The sequence below is a fragment of the Magallana gigas genome, chromosome 2, assembly GCF_963853765.1.
Source record: "Magallana gigas chromosome 2, xbMagGiga1.1, whole genome shotgun sequence".
Taxonomy (NCBI): domain Eukaryota; kingdom Metazoa; phylum Mollusca; class Bivalvia; order Ostreida; family Ostreidae; genus Magallana; species Magallana gigas.
In genome coordinates, this window is record NC_088854.1 from 51,020,856 (window position 1) to 51,042,081 (window position 21,226).

The following is a 21,226-nucleotide window of genomic DNA, read 5'->3' on the forward strand; positions in this document are numbered from 1 at the left end:
TATGAAGTAAATATGATAGAATGCAATTCAAATTCAGATGCTGATGCATTTTTTTACCGATGCATTAGCATTTGTATTATAAAGACGTGTACAACACAATAAAAATTGATAATGTAGATTCCTAATTAACGCGAGGAATTAATATCCGCATAAAATTGCGAGAAGCACTGGTACATCTCCCAAATTTAAAAATCTCACTATTATTTTTTCAGACAGATGTAAACTGAATAAAATTTTTGATAAAAATTCAGTATTCTCAATTTCATATTTTTGCAATTTGATGTAAATCTGTTGAATCACAGAATTAAGTACTCGCATAAAATAAAGAATCTACAGTACAGTGTATTATCATAATTTCCAGTTCAATAATGAAAGAGAAAAAGAATGTAATGCATAAAAAATTCAGATAAATAAAACCTTGTCTCCTTATCATAAAATACATGTACTTGTGCTACAAAATATCCATGAGATTAAAAAGTGAAAGACCATAATACATGTACCATAACCACAGACAGATAAGATGTTTCCTGTGAATGCTGTACAATCCAGGTGTTAAGGAGTTTCCAATAAATACACATAATGGCCCTCCCTGTGTCAGGAGAGCTGACAGGATGTCTTGTTTTCTTCTCTACGTTGAGCTGCTTCTTGCTAAAACAGAAAACAGACATAGCTGAGATCTTATCTGTTTTCTATCTGACCGCCATCAGCCCCTGTGTAAATAACAACAAAGGTACATAACCAATCAATGCTGCTCCATGCAACAAAGCAATTCTACTATACTATTTCATTTATCCCATACATGTATTAAGATCATTTTAAGCACCTTTTTGCATAGAGTACAACTAATACTGTATTTAATACATGTAGTACATAAGTATATGTTCCTGTATGAAAAATACATGTATTGCTACTGCATTACCCTAAAAAATGTTAAATTCACGAAAAAATTTGATCCAGGTTGTTCAGTTAGAGTTGAGGAGTCTACGTTATTATAAAACCTACCCTTCTCCTTTGTTCCCGCCTGTTTTCTTCTTGACTGGCAGCTATGGCCTGAGCTAGAAGGAGGTCGTCCTGTTCCTGTTGTGTCAGACTGAAAGAAAAAATTTTCACTAGTTCAAACCCATTAAAAGTAGTATTTATTACAGAGTCCTCTCTTTCTACATTCATGTAACTGCTCATATAGCAGATAAACACAAATCAATCAAAATAAGAGTTTCATAAATCAAAGAAGAGTTATAGTATAACTATTATGATAACTATACAGATATATTTTTGCTTACGGTTTTGAAGGCTGTGTTGGTTGGGATGACTCTGCCATTGACATTTGAATTGCCTGAGCTAATGCCTCATCTTCCGTCTGCGCAATAAAAACAGAAATCCATTTATGAATAAAATTAGCAGATACGTGTACTATTTACATGTCAAGAACAATTCAAATTTTGAAAGAAAATGTTGATTTCCATGATCCCGAGACCAGATCTAATGATTTCTACTACTCGGTTAAAGAAGACAGTTACATACCATTCCTCCCTGTACTGTTCGAGCAGCCATAGCTTGTCTTTGCCTTCTCTCACTGTAAAAAACATAGGGTAAATATTGAAATAAAATGCAGAAAGTTGATAAACTCTGTGGAATTCTAAGTGTTATCAATGTAATCTGGTTTAAGTATCAAATTTATTAATATGAATTCTCAATCCTCACTTCCCCATAATAATTATTGCATTTGCCATCAATTCTGTTAAAAACTCTAACAAGTTTTTTAATACATTTTAATATAGCCTTCATGCTGCCATTGTAATTGCACATTACCAATTTTCTAGGCCAATGCTGATTATTGATTAAGAAAATACAAACATCAATTGGACACCTATAACCTTACCTGTCTAGTTCCCGGCCTAACTGTGACAGTGGGGTGGTTTGAGGTTTAGCCGCTTTAGCTGAAGGCTTATTACTACTTCCACTAGTTGTTGGATTACTGGAAGACTGGGGAGTTCTAAAAATAGCTGCAGCACTGAAAAACGAAAAAGGTAAGCATGTATGTCATTACGTCCTGTTTCAGTATAATCAGGTCCAAGACAAAAAAAAAAAAAAAATTATCAAAATAAGCTAATCTTATTAATATTTACAATACTTTAGGAATGTATTTCTAATGATCAAGTGAAGTTTGAGAGTCAGTCGTAGAGTTATGAGCAAGATACACTTCTCAAAACTCTTTGTCATGTAAACAAGACTCGTGCCCTTTTATTGTTTACATTGGTTTAATATACCAGTAAAAAATCTTTTTCAAGCAGATTTGTCTATCTTCTTATTCATTTTAAGCATAAATAAACAGTTTCTAATGTTTAACACATTCATTTAGTTTTAAACTAGAATTATCAGTTTAACGTTCAAAATGTAAACAAAAGTTTTGTTTGATACATTGCAAAGAATTGTAAGCTCTGTAACTCGCTTAAAACTCAAAAAATGATACTCAAATTATGGTTGCCTATTAAAAATGCATTGATGAAACATTGTAAACATTAAAATCAGAAAAATAATTTTTGACCAAAATTGTGACCATGCCCCTTTAAGGCCAAGATCTAGCAGAGTGTCTTTTTGGTGCCAGATCCAATATGACATCATAAATTGATTTGATATCTTTTTCCTAACTTTATCGCTTTAATGGAATTACCGTTTGTAGAAAATAAAACATTTCCTTGATCATCCGTTTGAAAAAATGTTCAAAGAAATTTTGATACCTATGTTTAAACTTGTAACATCATCAAGAGGGGGTGAGGAACACATTACCAGTAAATATTGTTTTTGAGACACTAAAGGCATTCTGGATATAATTCACATGTCAGAAATGAAAAGAAATCTAAGAATCATTTGTGGTTCATTCCATATTTCTTTGGAAATTAATTTTAAGAAAACATTTCTTCATTGTGTTTAAATAAAAATTTATTTATGATATACATCTGTACCTATTTTGACAAAGCTTTTGTCTTGAAGCATCATGATTTCATAAATATGTATAAGGCTCCTTTCAACCTTAATTAATATAAATCAATGTTCATAGGGGGTGGGGGTCTCTGTCCTTACCCTGCTCTGGACACACCCCTCCCTGTGTCCTGGAAACCTTTACAGTCATGATCAGTTTCATGTCGATGTTTTAGGCAGTAATTCTGATGACAATTCTCACAGAGAACTTTTATCAACTGTAAAATAGAAAATCAAAGATTTTCTAATCAGCAAAAAATTCAATGATGTCTGAGAAAAATGGAGGTATGAATATAACCAAAAATAATTTATAATCAAAGCGAGCTTTTTCAGATAAAAAAAACATTTCTATTGGAATTGCAAGCATTCCGACTTACTTCTTTCTGTTTACATCCTTTAAATGAACATCTGTTGGTGTATATCTGAAACAAAATAGAGATTATCTTGTATATGGACCTTACATTTTATTTTTTGCTCTTTTTAATATGTGAACAGTTGAAAATCCAATATACAAATTAATGTATAAAGTATACTTTAAACCACATAAAAATTGTACAAAGGTTACTCAAATCTAGTCAGATCATATGGAGGAAAGGTATTAAGTCAAACCTTTCTCCTATTGAGGGCGGGGTCTGATTGACAGTCCCGGTCAATGTGCTGTCCCACTACTACATCTGGCATCTCCCCCTTCTTGACTGGGACAGGGTTGTTACATAACGGACACACAGGAACCTGATTATCCTGCAAAATGTACACAAATTTGTAAGAATATTGAGCCCTAAATGTATAACAGTAAATCTATCCGATTTAAACTTGCTGTAAATTGACTTGAAATAAAAATTGTCCAAAATTTAAATTGAATTGACATAAAATATGACATACCAAGATGCTCTCCTAATTCATGAGAGATCTGCCCCAACATAATATCATTTGGAGCTGCTTTGTTAGTTAATCTTTTTCTTCAATATTTCATCATTTAAAAATCAATTAACCTAATACTTCATTATCAACACAGGTACATCTGTAGTTATTTTTTTAATTGATAAAATCAACTGAAATGACATTATACAAACAGACTCATTGTAATTCAAAGACTTAGTTTTTCAGACCTTCAATCTGAACATCATCATATGGCTTATACATTTCAATATCGATAAATGTAATGTTCAAATACTCAATATGAAAAAGACAATAGAAATTTTGAACAACCAGTAGTTTTTTAAATTTTCATATTTCTAATATGTTGGGGGGGGGGGGGGGGGGGCGTGAAACTATAATATTTCAAAGACAAGTACTTAGAATCAGTTTTTTGTAAGATCACAATTATGTATAATTCACATTTTTGAAACTATACATAGGTTACTTACTTTCTTATATGACTCTGGGCAGTTGTGTGTATTGTAGTGTATATGATCTCGACTGAAAAAAGAATTATAAATGCCTTTATGACAATAACATGATTTTTAAAAATTGTTTTTCACACAACAGAGCTCAAGTATCTATGTTGTGAAAATTTTGTCCAAATTTACATTATTTCACGAATCTAAATCTCTGCTCTCCACTATATCGTTATATATAAATATGATTATGAGCAGTGTGAGTAAGCAATTTAGAGTTCTAAATTTTATCTTTTTGTTTTAGTTAATTTTGATTCATTATGGCATCACAAAAAGTATGTACTTAAAATTAACACACATACCAAAATATGTGTGAACAGGCATCACACTTCATAGGGAGAAAATCTGGAAAAAAAAAATTGTGAAGATATATTTATGAAACATCAGAATGAGTAAAACTCAGCTATAACGTGTTACACTGAAATACATGTAAAATTAGAAAAACCCACGAATCTCTTCTTTACACATTATGCTGTTATGAGCAACATACCTAACTGTTTACAAGTTTTCTCATTACAGTTTTGTCCCAAGTCTGGAAACTCCATCTTCGACCCAAAACCCAAGCGTTTGTTAAAGTGACTATGCTGTTTTGGAGTTATCGTGACTATTTATACTCTACATTGCGTCACATCCGGGTTGTACATGTAGGTTATTTCTACTTTCGTTTCCTACATAGTGATTTTTCGTAAATTACTGAGATAACCTGGCCTTGATTCCAACGCAATGCAGAAAAACAAAGAGAAACTCCTCTTTGAAAAATATATTTATCCTGATAGTAATCAATTTCGAGATACTCCTAGAATATTCGTATTTGATGATGCAATTTTATGGAACACCTACCCATAGCCTAACGTTATCTGTCACGGGTTGCTAGATTATCCGTAATTTACAGAGATAGCGATATAATAATTAAAACGTAGATATTCCCCTAAAGTACGTTACATTTTTTATTTTGATGTTGGATATTAATTTGACTTTCTGATACCATCATCATCATCCTTCACACCACATGCACGGGGCCAAGCCCGTTTTAACATTAATTTCAATGTACCAAAGTAAAGACCTTTCTTTATTTGTGGTTACATTGAAATTAATGATGAAACGGGCTTGGCCCCTGTGGCCACATGGTGTGGAGGACAGCGACACATTTCCTCCACTCTGGTCTGTCCTATAGGCCAGCCTAGTTAATGTTCCTCAGGTACAGTGCTTGGTTTTTATCTCAGTTTCCTCCATGGCGTACGCTATTGACGGCCGCCCTCACTCTAAGTCTCTTGGGTTTGAGAACGCAGTTTGCAATTCAAAATTTATAATTTGTATTTGGAACCTGAAATTTTCAGAGTCATCTACTAGTGGTATACCACTATAGTCCACTACCATTGAAAAAATATGGTGACGTGGTCAGTTCACTTTTCAATTGCAAATAAGCCCGAATGTAGATAACCCTGAATGCAGATGACTCTAAAAATTTCAGGCCACAAATATGAATTATAAATTTTAAATTGCGACCTGCGTCCTATAGAACGCAGTTCACATTTCAATTGCAAATAAGACCGAATCTTAAAAACTAGAGATGACCACGTCACCATATTTTTTCAGTGGTAGTGGTATACTACTAGTAGATGACCCTGAAAATCTCAGGCCCCAAATATGAAATACTAGTATGAATTTTGAATTGCGAACTTCGTTCTAGAATGCAGTTCACTTTTCAACTGCAAAAAGGCCGAATCTCAAAAAATAAACATCAGAGGCGGATCCAGCAATTTGGAAAAGGGGGGGTTCCAATTGTTGAAAATCAATACGTGCAAAATTCATTATTTGTCATTAAACAAGGCCTTTTGAACGTTTTCCATGCGTAATTTAATAAACATTTATCTCGTCAATATCTTTTTCATATCTATTTTAATATCAGAGTGCACTGCATTATTTAGCGTATTGGTTTGGGTATTAAGGGAGATTTGCATAATTTCTAGCCTTAAAAAACCTCCAACAATGAAAACGCGCGTATATGCTTAATAGAAATATACACTAAGAAAAAAAAAGTATAATTCAGACTAATTACGACAAGCTATTATACAATTTTCTTTGTATTTTTCGTATAATTTTCTTTGTATTATTCGTATGTAACGAAGTAAAACTTTTCTATCATAATTACTAAAGTTAATTAACTAAAAAATACATTTGAAAGCAGCTTTTAAAAGTAAAGCAAATGCGTGTACTCGTACTTGAACGTCGTTTTACTCGATTGCTTGTCAATTCAAAACTGTATGAACTATAATCGATTTTATTTAAAGAAATGGAGCAGAAAATACATTTTAAAAGTAATTATAAATCTTTGTTTTTAAGCGATACTGCATAAGTTTATGATTTTTTAAAAATTTTCCACGTGTTTACTCATGGAAGTGAACATCGGATGCTGACGGGGAGTATTTTTTTTTAGATAAAAAGATCGTTAGGGTTTTTTTCATATAAGAAATGCATGTAAATTATGGTACGTTGTGCGAAATTCTTAAAATAAGCAAGTTTAAAAGCATTTAATTGAGATAATTACAGAATTGTAATTATAAATGCGAAAAATTGTCTTTAAATAGGCATTTCAAGTTTTCCAAAAAATTCACATGCCCCAGAGAAAGGGGGGGTTCCGACCCCCGGAACCCCCCCTCTGGATCCGCCAATGAACATGACCACTTCACCATATTTTCACAGTGGTAGTGGGATACCACTAGTAGATGACCCTGAAAATGTCAGGCCCCAAATATGAATTTTGAATTGCGAACTGCGTTCTAGAACGGCTATCGGTTTTTGGAACGCATTTCGCTATTCGCAGTTCAAAACTGAACTGTGAATATATGGTGATGTGGTCATCTCTAGTTTTTGAGATTCAGGCTTATTTGCAGTTGAAAAATTACTGCGTTCTAGAACGCAGTTCGCAATTCAAAATTTATAATTCGTATGTGGGGCCTGAAATTTTCAGGGTCATTTACTAGTGGTATACCACTACCACTGATAATATTTGGTGATGTGGTAATCTCTAGTTTTTGAGATTCGGGCTTATTTGCAATTGAAAAGTGAACACACATCCAATGGCCCAATGGCTTCGAGTGATATAGTTCTTTTAACGAACTGAGGAAATACTTCCCTCGAGCAAGCCGATGGGGAGTATATAGTTCCTGTCGCAACCTTGATAAAAGAAATATCCTTCTATTGCATAATGCATAATATTAACATGTAAATCATTTTTTATGTTATTATCGCACTTCAAGCTACTGGGTTTTGTTACATTCATATATTCTGTTGAGTACCAACTACCTGCAATAAACAAGAGAAAAATCTAAACGTTCAAGTTCAAATTTTCACCATTTAATTAAACACAGTTAATTAAACATACATTGTAGTGTAGAACCTTTCATGTTGTGCCCAAATGAGCACTTTTATTGTATATACATGTATTTAGTAATCATTATATATTAAAGGGCCGTGGTCACAGTTTTGGTATAATTTGTTTTTCCGACTTAAATGTTACACTGCTTCAGTGAGGCACTTAAAATAAGCAATCAAAATTTGGGTGTCTTTTGTTGATTAATGAACAGTTACATAGCCTACAATAATATTCTTTACAATGTAAACAAAGCATTTGCTTACATTTAAAATGTTTAAGTAAAAACTCCAGTTTTAGACCTTAATTAAATGTGTTAAACGTTAGGAAATGTTTACTTATGCTTAAAGTTAATAGGAAGATAGACAAATAAGCTTGAAAAAGATTCTTTACTGGGAATATTGAACCTATGTGAACAAAAGCAGGGCATGAGCCTTATTTATATGACAAGGAATTGTGAGCTCTGTATCTTGCTTATAACTCTACGATTTGTTCTCAAATTCCATTTGATCATTAGAAATGCATTCCTAAAGCATTGTAAATAAAATAGAATTTGACCAAAATCGTGACCATGCATGCCCCTTTAAAGGCCCCTAAACCATTGAAATATCAAATGAAAAATAAGCCCATTAAGTCAGCTTATGATATCTATATGGGCAATTTTGTCACATCCTTTTTACAAAAATAGTATTGTCTATATTGATTGAAGAGACATCGGAGGCGATCATTGGTCGAGGTATATTGGCGCCCGTGTCAAGCGAAACTTAGCTACTTAGTGGCAAAGCACAGGTTGGGAATCAACGCAAACGAGTATGACAGAGGACGAAAGATGAAGAAAATCTAGATGAGTATCAGTAAGTAGTTGAACAGAGCTTTGGTTAGATCAGTAAACTTAATTACATTTTGAATTTTATCATCGAATTATATTAACAAAGGGATTAAATTTTGTAAAACGAGAATTTCATGAAATAGTGAAAGTTTCTTGTTATTTTTATATGATTCATGGCATTGAAGTATTTTTTTCTGTTTAGGCGTTTTAATTTAATATCTTTTAATTTTAACATCATTTAACAAATATTATTAGATATATGTATTTGAGTCTGTACTAGAGATTTAATGGAGAGAGAGAGAGAGAGAGAGAGAGAGAGAGAGAGAGAGAGAGAGAGAGAGAGAGAGAGAGAGAGAGAGAGAGAGATGAATTGGATTCGGACCCAAAAAATCTTTGAAACTTTGAAAATATTTGTTGGAACATTTCTTCAAAATTGAAATGTTCACTTCTAAGGCTAGCTATACAAAAAACCCACAAAAATTAATTACTGCCATTTATCTGAAATTCCTAAGCTGACACTAATGGATATAGACCCTGTTAGGGATGAACCTGAATGTAGAATATGGAAATCAATGATATTGCGTTTGAATGTTAAATATTTTTTTTACTATAGACTTTTGAAACACGATATACCAGTTTTTAATTAAAACTATGCCAAAATGCACCCTGGCATTAATTGAATGTCTTTTCCGATGGCATTCTTTGTTTTTGATTGTTGAATATTTGTTTTAAAATGGTTAATATTGGTGTAAGACGGAATGCACGATGCATTATTGATATGTGCTTTATTCCATATTAAATTGAATGCCTTTTTGTACCTTTTGTGCACCGTTTAATCGGACACATTAATTCTTTTTATTCTAATATGTCAAAAGAATACTAGTATACAATTACAATGCATTTCAAAATAATTTATTTTAACAGAGAAGTGGCCGTTATATGCATCTAAACACTCTGTTATCTTCGTCACGTGACCTAGGCTTATCAATTTGACAACAGAGTGACAGTGAGAGATTTTTTTGTCTTAATTTAAAATTATTGTTGTTAATCTGTATAGGTCTTCTCTCAAAAGTTGTATTCAATGCATTCTTTTTTTTTGTATATATACTGTACATGAAACTGGTTATTTATGAAGTTACAGTGTATGAACGTATTACTATGATTACTCTCCACGTGCACCGCAGAACTAAAGCAAACTCTTTAAATTAAAATAAAAAGTATTTTGGTCCTGCAATAATAAAAATTATTATGCAATATTTTAAAATGACATAAAGAAATACATGCAGTTTTTGATAATATTTTTCAATACTAGTGTATATATCTTTTGTCCAACGCATATGTATGCTGTCGTTTTTAAGGAATATCATCAAAGATTATAATTCATAGAACGGTGATTTAACACTAAAAATGCTTTGAATAAGTTTTCCCTCTTCCTCATTCCGATGATTTTGTGGTAAATCTTTGGAAAATGTCAATATATCTGCAAGCCATTTGAACAAATTACCTAAGAACAAAGAACAAACTAAAACTGAGTTGAACTTACATAAGATTAAAAGGATGCCGTTATAATATGCTGATAAATTGTTTATTTCCAAACTACAATATAATATTGTATGAAGCTGATAGATAAGAGAAGCTCTTCAATGACAATGTCCGCCGGTTATTTACGTTCGGAAACTTGACAGCGGAAGTCATTCAGCTCCGTAATGTCGATCAAAAAACTGTCGTGATCTAACCATATTGTTTGCCGGATAATTAAAGGTAGTTAATGGAAATACACTTAACTATCGCTAGTGACAAAGGCTTACTTCTTCCTTTTGTTCTATTCGCAAACACCCAATTTTTGACATAATTCCATTTTCCATGGACTGGGTATTCGTGATTGCGTGAAGGCTACAAAGTTCATTAACACTGTCGGAAAACATAAAATCTGGCCAGGACGCTGTTCGCGTTACTAATGGAACCTGTCTGTACATAAATGAGAATTTTCCTGTATGCTGACTAATGTCCAACAGGCGAAATATTCTAAAGCTATTCCTTGATATCAGCATGTTAGCAATATCAATATGGAGGATACAGATAAGTGAGCAGTGGGGAATTCAAAAGAAATTATAAGTTATTTCATAAAGTCATTAACTATGTTTACACGCAAGAGTGACTAGAATTGGGTTTATCTTGTGTGTTCAACAAATATTCTGACTTAATCGTTTCTTTCTGAAATGACAAATAATTGATTATTGACAATTGCAAAATGCAGCTGATTTCAAACCTTTGATAGACTCAACTCTGTAAATTTATTTTTTGTTGCTTATATGCAGACATAAATCTGTTGATTTAAAATCAAAAATCAAAACTTAAAGAACTAGGTACAGTTTCAATCATATTTTGCCCTGTTTTAGAGTGATTTTTAAAAATATCACCAAAAATGGAAATGAAACATTTATTTACACAAAAATACCCATAAACTAAGAATCTATAAATAGTTGTCTGCTTAGACTTTCACAGGGGTAATTGTAACGTAACAAACAGTGCATTTTCCCGTAATTTTCATAAAACTGAGCAGAAGACACCAATTGCTCGGCGTTTTTTTAAGATAGAAAACTATGTCCGCAGCCATCGCCCATGATAAAACTCATATTATAACTTTATCATGTTAAATCACATAAACTATATTAATTTTGTTGTGGGCGACGGCTGCGGACATATTTTCCTCTTCAAAAAGCTATGAGAAAATGTGCCATTTTTTACCATTTTTGACTAAATCTTAGAAATGTGCCAAAATGTTGAAGTCATTATTATTTTTTGAAACAAGATGAACGTGTATAACTTGGCATTTCATATACACACATGTTCAAGATAGTATATGTGTATTTTCATGAGGTTTAAACAACTTTTGATTTTTAGGGCAAATATTAAAAGAAACTGTACCATCTTCTTTTTATTGCTAATACATGTAAATGTGGAATTTAAGGTTTGAGGAAGGTTTCTTTTACTACTAGACATAGCCCGTTTGTATACTTTACAGAAATATTTACCTCTCTGCTTGCTCAGTTTTTCAATTCCCGATTCTGATAATGACCGTTTCATTATTTCCAATCTCCTTTATTTGTTAAAGGTTAGCGATCCTTGATTTGCTTGTTTACTAAATTTTTTCTATCAATATTTTGTAATTTGTTTTCAGTGTTCTTCTAATTATCTACACAGTGAAATGTTCGATAACAAACAAAAAACTCTCAACTTAAAGGACACCATAACTTTTATTTCGTGATAATTCTAGATTTTAAGATATCAGAATTTTAAATTCAAATATTTGTTGCATAATGATTATTTCATTGCATGAAATTGCAAGTTATCATTTAGTTTGTTAGACAACAAGATCTCTTGTTTAATGAAGTTCGTTATAATTGCTCGAGATATGTTGTGGCATTCCTGAAAAGCTCCGAGCCAACTTCAACGTGGACACAAAGTATTGACGTTGTATATGAGCGTTCGTCGAAATGTGATATCATTTCTGTTTTAATTAAATTTGAGCAACCAATCAATAACAAAGAGTTGGAGATAAAGAAAATGTCTACAGAATCACGATTTAGTAATGTACTAATAGGCCTCAAATCAATAAAAAAAATTTACGGCCAAGTCCTATCTCTGTAAAACACACATGAACACAGATTCGACGGAACAGTATGTGAATCCAACATTTCGACCAGATTTGTAAAGACTGACGTTAGATTTGATAAAGAAAAACACAACTTGGTATGATATTTTAGAAGTTGAAATCAATTGTTTTCAATTGTTTGATTTTGCTAAGGACAAAACGTTTTGTAAATGTTGATTGTCTTCCTCCAATGTTAATATTACACAACTAGTTGTTTAAATCAATTTTTCACTTTGCATTCTTTATTGAAGCGCAAGGAATCATTACAAAAAATAATTATCTAGTCTCTAAATGAAGTTTTCAGTCAATACTTACATCTAGATTATGGACATTTATCGATGCTTGGTATTAAAAGTTTATGGAATGCATGTTATCTCGAAAACACATTTTCGACTGAAAAAAGGAGAGGACATCTCATGGCTATTTATGTATTACACTAATGTATGCATATTTTCTAAGTTACAAAATTGATAACTATTGAGCAATAAAGACATACAGCTTTTGACTACAATGATGAGAGTGTTAATACGTTATTGAATCAATGCTCATGATAGAACTTTCCCACACAGGTTCTGTCGTACTCGTATCTGGTAACCCATACGGGACAAAATGACCAGCAGTTTCATGGTAAGTGGATATATATATATATATATATATATATATATATATATATATATATATATATATATATATATATATATATATATATATATATATATATATATATATATATATAATATTTGCAGTTGATAATAGGTGTCGCATAAGTCGTATTAAAATATCTTTAAACATCTTTTAAACTATTTCCGTAAATGAAAAAAAAGTATATTGCAAACTAATTTCCGATTCCATTAGAGATTCTAAAACCCTCTCCCACAACATTATGGTCATCAATATTCATGAAGCTTGAATAATCATCTTTAAGTGGTAAATTACATATTTATAAATCAATTTGTGATGTGAAAACTGAAGCCCATTTTGCTCTCTTTGGTGATTCATGTGGAATATGAAGGTAATGACATTGCAGAAAAAATACATAACCCGCGTAAGCAGATTCTTTAAAATTTTTTTCTGCAATGATCGCTACATTCATAACCCGTAGATTCATCAAAGAAAGCATTTTATTGTTTATATTTACATCTTTCTTTTAACTAACTAGTAAATCGATTGTAAAAAATAAGTAAAATTGCTTTAAATAAAAAAAAAAAAAATAATCAAAATATTTTTGTGGTAGTTATTGGGATATAAGGTATAAATAATGTCCAGGGTTTTTTTTTATTGACAGATGAACCTTTCTAATACTCACGCGAGACAAAATGAGTTTTCGCTTCCGTTAATTCTAACGTTGTAATATATAAAGTTCGCGTGTATTTTTCCTCACAGGATCTTATTTTGTATGTCATCGTGTAAAACATCAATGAACTAAACCTACAGTGTTATGTTAAAATGTAAACACTGGGAACAGTGAAATTTCATGACATAAAATAATTCATCACAAAATATTGGTTAATCATACAGTAGTGTTTGAAGAGACAAACGAAATTGTTCCGTGTTCTATAAATATTTGGTCCCTCGACATCATTAGAGGTGACTGAATCAAAAGATTCTATTAGAGTGAATACACATATGCGTGGTTTCATCAATCCGTATGTATTTCTATTTTTTGAGACCGTTTTCTAACGAGTGTATGAATGGATTTTTGGGGAATTCTTTCGGTTCCATTGTGTCGTCGCTTCAACTATATTTGAAACAAAGTTAGAATTTTTGTTTGTTGTTTAAGTAACTTTGATAGTAAAAATTCAGTATGTAAAAAAATATTATCAGTTTATGTCGCAAATCATTAAAAAGGTATTATATTTGACTTATGCTCAGTAGTTGTCCTTTACTAGTATTATGTATATATTATATTACTTATGTAACTTTGGTTATATCAGATGTTGTATAAAACAAATAATGACCACAGGTCCCCTTACCTGATCATAAATCAATAGGAACCAGACTGTTTCAGCGCTCAAGGTATAACAATTAATCTGAAATGTTAAGTATATATCTCCAGTCAAACGAAAAGGAATTTTATGTGTGTTTCTCCATTATAGGCTACTGACTCATCCCATCGTCTGTCCATGAACTGAGTGATTTAAAACCATCGAAACAGCATTGGAAACATTTCTATGGCGCAACACAGGATTATCAACATGGACCAAGTATTTGTCATAGTGTTTGCATCACTCTGTAAGTAAATATATTAACCTATTTCAGTTTTACATATACAAGGGTTGTTCGGAAAAAAATGAGACATTTTCTCCTACTCTTTTATGAATAAAGATAAACTCTTGAAATTTCACCAAAACCTAAATAAGGATAGAAGTTATCAATGTGAAAAGTTTCCTGTCTATGGCATGATTAGATTATTTCTGGTAAGCGGATCAACGTACCTTCGCCCAGTGACCCGGCGCAACTGCAAACTTTTTACAACGTCATTTTAACGCTTCTCACCTTATAAACGAACGGAAATAAAAGTTATTCTTTATTTCTCATCTTTTGTTTTCATTTCAAAATGTCATCATTTACATTTTTCTCATTTTCGATTTTTGTCGAAAAAATTTCAATTCTTTTATCCGAAAGTCTAATTACTGTGAATGTCTCCTGCAGTCATTTTGTACATATTTTAGAACTGCTGACAACAATTATTGTGTAAAAATACTTGAAATTAAGTCCATTTGTCTTAATTCTAGTTAAACAATGTAAAAAAAAAATATGACGAACTGAAGCTTTATATCCTTTGTCACCTAATAGTTAAGCAATTGCGTGGCTTTAAAGGTCTTCTTCTGAGATTTCCACCAGTTTGGTGTATATTCGCTGCGCCGCCTTGACGTCAGAATTCAATGTAAAATTGTTGTCAGATTTCTATTGCTTGTAAATATAGAGGTACCATATCCGTATTTCAACTTGAACGTTAGTAAAACTTGATCAAAAGTTAGTCGCAAAAATTGCAAAAATGAACATATTTAATTAATTTGATTTCTTTTTCATTAACTGTAAGTCTACGGATACTTAGAAAGTAAATGTTCAAGTTTTTAATATCCGAGTTCATGCCTGCGCCGGGTACCCCGACCATCGACTTGTTTATCAACCGTCGTAAACAAAATATTAGATATTCTTTTAATATTACTTTCTTTAATTAATTTTTGGGGTTTTGTCATGTTGTAAATTTTGAATTTACCGGGTGGCAGTAAATACAAAATATACAAGTTGTCATGTTGTAAATTTTGTATTTACTGCCACCCGGTAAATTAAAAAATTACAACATGACAGTTGCTTCAATTTTTATGCAAATTTCATCTTAATTCATCATTAGAAAGGGAAATATTCGAGGTGTCTCAATAATTTCCGAACAACTCTCTTAAGTATAAGATTAAACGATTAAAAAAATAGTAGAAACAGTCAAACAACCACGAATGAGAGAGATTTTGGCTTTTTTGATCAGCATCTGAATTTTTCTTATTAGAGATCTTTCAGATATTGCAATATTCTATGAATTTGATTAGAGCGGATTTTATTAAAAGACCCATCGAATCGATAAGGACTCTTACGATTGATTATTTTTTCAATTAAGTAAAGTAGTAATAAGGTGGAGTCCATTTATAGTTCTACGAGTTAAGAAGCTTAGAGGAAAATAACATTAGTCCAATGTCATTTACAGGATTAATAATAAATTATTTTTAAAGCTATAACTTTATTATTGCAGGTTTTATTCCACTTTGTTTACTACAAAGAATTACAGTAGAAGGTATGCTTATTTGTTGGCATATTCTATGTTGTTATTACCGTATACACACAACTTTAAAAATCAAATCTACATTAATGATGTTTTAATTTTGTAAGATTATTTAATTTACGAATGTAATTGAAATTTTGTTTACTTATTCCCACAGAGACAATTTTTGCAGAGCTGAAGTGAAAGTGTATTTGGTCTTTTGAAATCACTATATATATTCACTTTGCTCCTTTTAAGTCTGTAATGTTTTATTACTGTAGATTCCACGAGTTCACTGCTTTATAACAAATTCTGAGAATAGAAAATCGCAAGCACCGAACTTTTGATTTAATCACCTAAAGATCACAATTGTCAGAAAAAAACCAAAATGATTTTAAGAGTAAAATCATTGACTTTCAGGAAGTGAAATCGACGAATAAGAAAAGCATGTACGCATAAATATACTATCATAGATCCCAGCCTTAAGCTTGTTCAAAAGTTGAAAATGAAAGTTGTTCTGAAGTTTAAAATCAATCAATATAATGTGATTCTAGAATTAATTCGTTTTCAATTCGATTTTATAATATCGTGTTTTTAAAAAAATAATTTTGTACAAAAGCATGCCGCTTAAGTAAACCCCTGTCACACCGGAGCTGCGTTGTCACGGCGATCCCGCTGCGTCCTTAAATAATGTAAAACGCCAAGGTAAACGCAGTAGAGTCTCCTACAGCGCCGTAACAACGCAACGGCATCTTCGTCCGTCGCGGTGGGATCGCCTTGAACATTTTAAAAACGCCATGCGACGGCGCGCACTTTGAACATGCACAAAGTACGCGCCGTGGCTCGGCGTTCTGATAAACACGCGGTAGAAGCGTAGTGAGGTCGCCGTAACAGCGCCGTAAGATCTCCAACAGCGCCACGACAGCCCCGTCGGTGCGCTCAAGGAACCCAGCTAATCGCAGTGTAGACGCAGTGATAAGTCAATTGCACTTGCACGGAGACCTCACGGATTCCTTTTGGATCTCACTGCGTCTCAGCTGTTGCTGCGTTCGTCGCGCTCTCGTGATGTTTCTTCTGCGTTTATACCGCGCTTCCATGGCGTTTCTGGTGCGTTGTCATCAAGACAACGAAAACTCGAAAAATGGCTGTTGTACAATAGCAAGCGATGTAATAATTATCAAAGTGGATGTAAATGACTATGTAAAAAGTAGCATTTGCTAATATTCCAAGACAAATCAATGGACGTAGATGGAATTCATGCCATTTGGTTCTGATGGTTTCACATCTTTTCTATGTTTTCTAACAACTAATAACGGATCTTTTTTGTAGACCTGACTACTATGAGTTTAATCCTAGTCCTTCACAAATTGTTTAGAAGTAACTATGTTTCAATTACAATGTACCTTTTCATAAAATCAAAATAATTTTTTGATTATTTATTTACTAGTTGTAAATTCTTGTTTGTTTCCCATACAATTATACAAATTAATATTAACCTATCAAGAAGTAAAGAACGTCTTGTGAGCGCAGTCAGCGTGCAGAGCACGCCGTGGACTCGCGGTAAAATCTCCTAACATGAGCGCTCGGCAGAGACTCAGCGAGAGCGCAGTTAATCGCCAAGTAGAACTCCGTGGAAACGCAGTTACACGCAGTGGGAGCTCCGTAAGAACGCCTCGGTCGCCGTCAGGATGCCGTGACATCTCCACTTGTAAAATTTTCAAATAAAACTGTACATTTTTTCTGAATTTTTCTTGCGATCCTACGGCGATTCCATGAATTTTACAACGCCGTGAACACGCCGTGGGGACGCAGCTTGGTGTGACAGGGCCTTTAAAGTAACCATACAATTGAGTAGGGTTACTGCATGTCCAAATGTACCTGACGAAAACCGTCTAAGGTATAAACCATTTCAATGTGCTCTAAAATAATTTATTTTTTCTTCTTTTTTTTTTGGTAGGCTACTTTGGACTTGTCAGAAAAATATCATACGAGATTTTTTACCTGGAAGCAAATATTCCAGAGGCTTTTGATTACTGTAAAGCCAATGGAATGGGATCACCAAATGCCAGTCCATTTACATATATGTATGTCCGGGCAAGGTTACTTGAGTATGGATGGTATGTCATCTGTTTATTTAGTCAAAAGACATAAGACTTTGTTGCAACCACACAAAATAAATTCATCATATTTTTTCTAAAAAGCAGTATATTTTTAGGCCACAAAACCGCCCTTTACTGACCCCGATTTACTACCCCAGTGACGCAACCTCCTTTTGGTATGATGTGAATAGATGCGTCGTATACAGAAGGAATGACGGTCTCCTAACCTCATGGAATGCCATTGATACTTGTGCTAAGATTGTGATGGATCCTTCTAGCGAATATGTTTGGGAACCTGTGAACTGCTCGACCAGACTTCCATTTATGTGCAACAAGGGACACAATATACGTAAGACAATGATCCCTACGTTTATCAAATGGATCAATTTGGAATTTGTAAATATCGTATTGATCTAAATGTACTTTGAAACCATTATATATGAATCCATTTATAAAATCTAAATATATATTTGTTTGTCAGGGAAATCCAAATATGTAAATAAGAATTCTAATATGGGCTAAACTACAACTGGTATTTGACATTGGACTTATTGATAAACAAAGATGAAAATATCAATAGAAGTCTGAATGTGGTGATCCCAATTAAGATGCAAATCTATATTCTCATCTGTTTGATATCAGATGATAAATTCAGTGACGTTTTTATTTAAAAAAAACACTAAGTAAAGAAAGAAAAAATCTCTTCTTCGACTGTGCTCAGTCTCATATATAACTTGTACTCATACTCACATAATCGACAGTTACACTGTTGCAGTGAAACTTCTCAATACCAACACCACTGTGACATGACCGGTTAAGAGAAGTTTCACTATATTTTCATTCGGTTTCTCTTACGATATTGCTATATGATATTGCTCCCATTTCAAGTTTAATTTTGTTTTTTAAAAAACATGACTATAAAAAATAAATGTTAAATATTTCATTCAATATGAGAAACTGAACTGCAATATATCTGTATTTTTATACTTGCCATAATGTGCATAAACAGAAAAATCGCAGTTTATCGTGAAATGTTAAAAACGGTGATAATTTTTACGTTTGGTTAATGTCGTATGTATGTATATCAATATTGTGGACCGAATGTAAGTTTTATTTATTTATTATTTATATTGTCAAAAAATGTGACACTCGAATCTTTAGAATATTGTATTCTTGCTTTTTTTTATCTATTATGTGTAGATGCGTTATATAGTTAATTGCGTTATGCATCTCCAATTCATGCCTCATCATGTCAAACAATTTTTCAATGAATTGTATAATCCCTTCTCCATGATTGCTTCTAAGATTTACTGACTAAAACAAAGAATAACAAAGTTAATATCTCACCTAACAAAATGACATCTATGTCAATATAATGTTAAAAATGAAGAAGAAAAAAATATCAATACTGAAATCCACTTGAAAGCATATAACTATTTTGTAATTTTTTTTTAAATTTCAGTATTCACATCTAATGAGACTTATGTCGGAAAACAAATCGACAGAAACGTAACGGGGGTGGTGTTTAGTGTTTTCGAAAATAAGACAACACCGCTTGATTGCGAGACGCATTGCCTGAATGCTGCCAGGACTTGTATCGCGGTGGAAGTCCTGCAGATCAACGAGTCTTACTGGGTGTGTACCGCCGCTCAGATTCATTTCCAAGAGTTCATTCATAGCAACATGAGTGTTCAGATGATTGAACTGATTCCGGCACCTGACAACTTTACTGTATATGTTAAAGGTCTCAACCAGAGTGACGAAGGTCAGGGCCAAGGTCTTTTTTTATAATGGGAAATGCATTATTAGGCTAAATTAATCTCCTCGTGAAGAAGACTATAGGAAACACTCAAATATCTAATCTAAAATATTTAAATCGTTTCTTTACTAAATCACGTTTGATGGCTAAACATATCATAACTAAGATTTAAGGAGGATCTAAAGGATAATTTGGTGACCATTCAGCCTTCTTAAAGTTTCAAAATTTATCGATGTATAATTGTGATGCTTTCTTTGAAGGTTATTGGTTTTTTCTGATTTTATAGTTAATATAAACAACGGAACAACATTGCCGTCAGCAACAAATTTCACAGAGGACAGTTTAAGATGTAAGTCCTAAGTCTCCATTCATCAAATTTTTCAATATTACAGCGATAGTTTTATGATATGAATTTTGATTCTGTTTTTATCTTGCAGGCAATTTCAATTACAATTTTCCAACGACAACGTTAGCTCCAAATTGCAGTTGCGTTTGCTCCTTCCATAACTATACGGACGCTGAACTTCAGGCATGGATTGATAAGCTCAAGAGTGAACTGCTCCTCAACAAAAGGGCTCTGTCATCGAATGCCCGGAAGAAGATCTCTGCCTCTGATCCCCGGGCCTCATCACAGGCCATAGGGAGTCTGGGGGCACTGGTGATTGTGACATTCATCGGAATTATAGTTATACCTGATATTCCACTTATCCTAAAACAAATTAAACACTTATCAAAGAGGTAGAGAGTTCTCGTTTTAACGAAGTTTTCTGGAGCATTGTGTTCAGACTGTTTTGTGATAAACACTTTTTTAATGTGACTAAGTCACATATAGAAAGGCCTTCTTTTTTTAATAGAAAAATGCATAAATCAAGATAGCCATATCTCTTGTCTGTGCAGCACTCAGAGTTATCACAGCGTTTAGAAACGGTGAAATAACAGATTCGAATAACACCATTGCAGACCTAATGTGCATTGTTTCTCGCAACAATAAGCTTGTTTAAATTGCCATGATGTGACCTACAAAACATTGTATTATTTCTGTCTTCATTGTGCAAGATTGGTAAGGAGTGGTAATGACTATTGCTGATTTGCATTATTTAATTTTTTTCCATACTAACATTATGAAGTGGTTTTTTGTTGTTGTTATGTTGTTAATGGTTCTTGGAAACAATAAATCTAACTATTCACAACTTTAACTGTTTCGAAATATTTGGTTTTTTTAAATTGGAAGATATATTAAACAAACTGATGGTAAATTAGAAAAAACAAGGGTTTATTTGGGAGGGGGCCCCCGAAATGCCAGTTACGTTAAAACCATTTTGCAGTTGACTGAGTACTCTATGTAGCGTTTTTGACAAAGAGAGGCTTCCGTGAAATA

General features: G+C 32.7%; 2 protein-coding genes and 1 long non-coding RNA gene across 4 annotated transcripts; 2 read left to right on the forward strand and 1 right to left on the reverse strand.

Moving 5' to 3' along the window:
* Positions 1–527: 527 nt before the first annotated feature.
* Positions 528–5,019, reverse strand: LOC105337933 (AN1-type zinc finger protein 2A). Of its 2 annotated transcripts, none has more exons than XM_011442874.3 (11): positions 4,867–5,019; positions 4,679–4,721; positions 4,347–4,398; positions 3,589–3,720; positions 3,357–3,401; positions 3,082–3,197; positions 1,880–2,011; positions 1,522–1,573; positions 1,281–1,357; positions 1,003–1,090; positions 528–648 (listed from the first exon to the last, which is right to left on the reverse strand). In XM_011442874.3, the coding sequence occupies exons 1-11, from the start codon at positions 4,919–4,921 to the stop codon at positions 595–597; spliced, it is 846 nt and encodes a 281-aa protein (XP_011441176.3). In that variant the 5' UTR covers positions 4,922–5,019; the 3' UTR covers positions 528–594. The 2 variants fall into 2 exon arrangements, with proteins under 2 accessions (XP_011441176.3, XP_011441177.3); XM_011442875.4 differs by having other exon boundaries at positions 539–710.
* Positions 5,020–8,325: 3,306 nt separating this feature from the next.
* Positions 8,326–14,694, forward strand: LOC136273115 (uncharacterized). The gene is made up of 3 exons (XR_010711299.1): positions 8,326–8,603; positions 12,803–12,860; positions 14,330–14,694. It is a non-coding gene; the product is annotated as an uncharacterized lncRNA (long non-coding RNA).
* A 1,293-nt stretch (positions 14,695–15,987) lies between these two features.
* LOC105337932 (uncharacterized) lies at positions 15,988–21,042 on the forward strand. Its single transcript, XM_020071319.3, has 6 exons — positions 15,988–16,023; positions 17,948–18,107; positions 18,206–18,438; positions 19,552–19,854; positions 20,135–20,197; positions 20,286–21,042. The coding sequence occupies exons 2-6, from the start codon at positions 18,040–18,042 to the stop codon at positions 20,588–20,590; spliced, it is 972 nt and encodes a 323-aa protein (XP_019926878.3). The 5' UTR covers positions 15,988–16,023; positions 17,948–18,039; the 3' UTR covers positions 20,591–21,042.
* Positions 21,043–21,226: the final 184 nt, after the last annotated feature.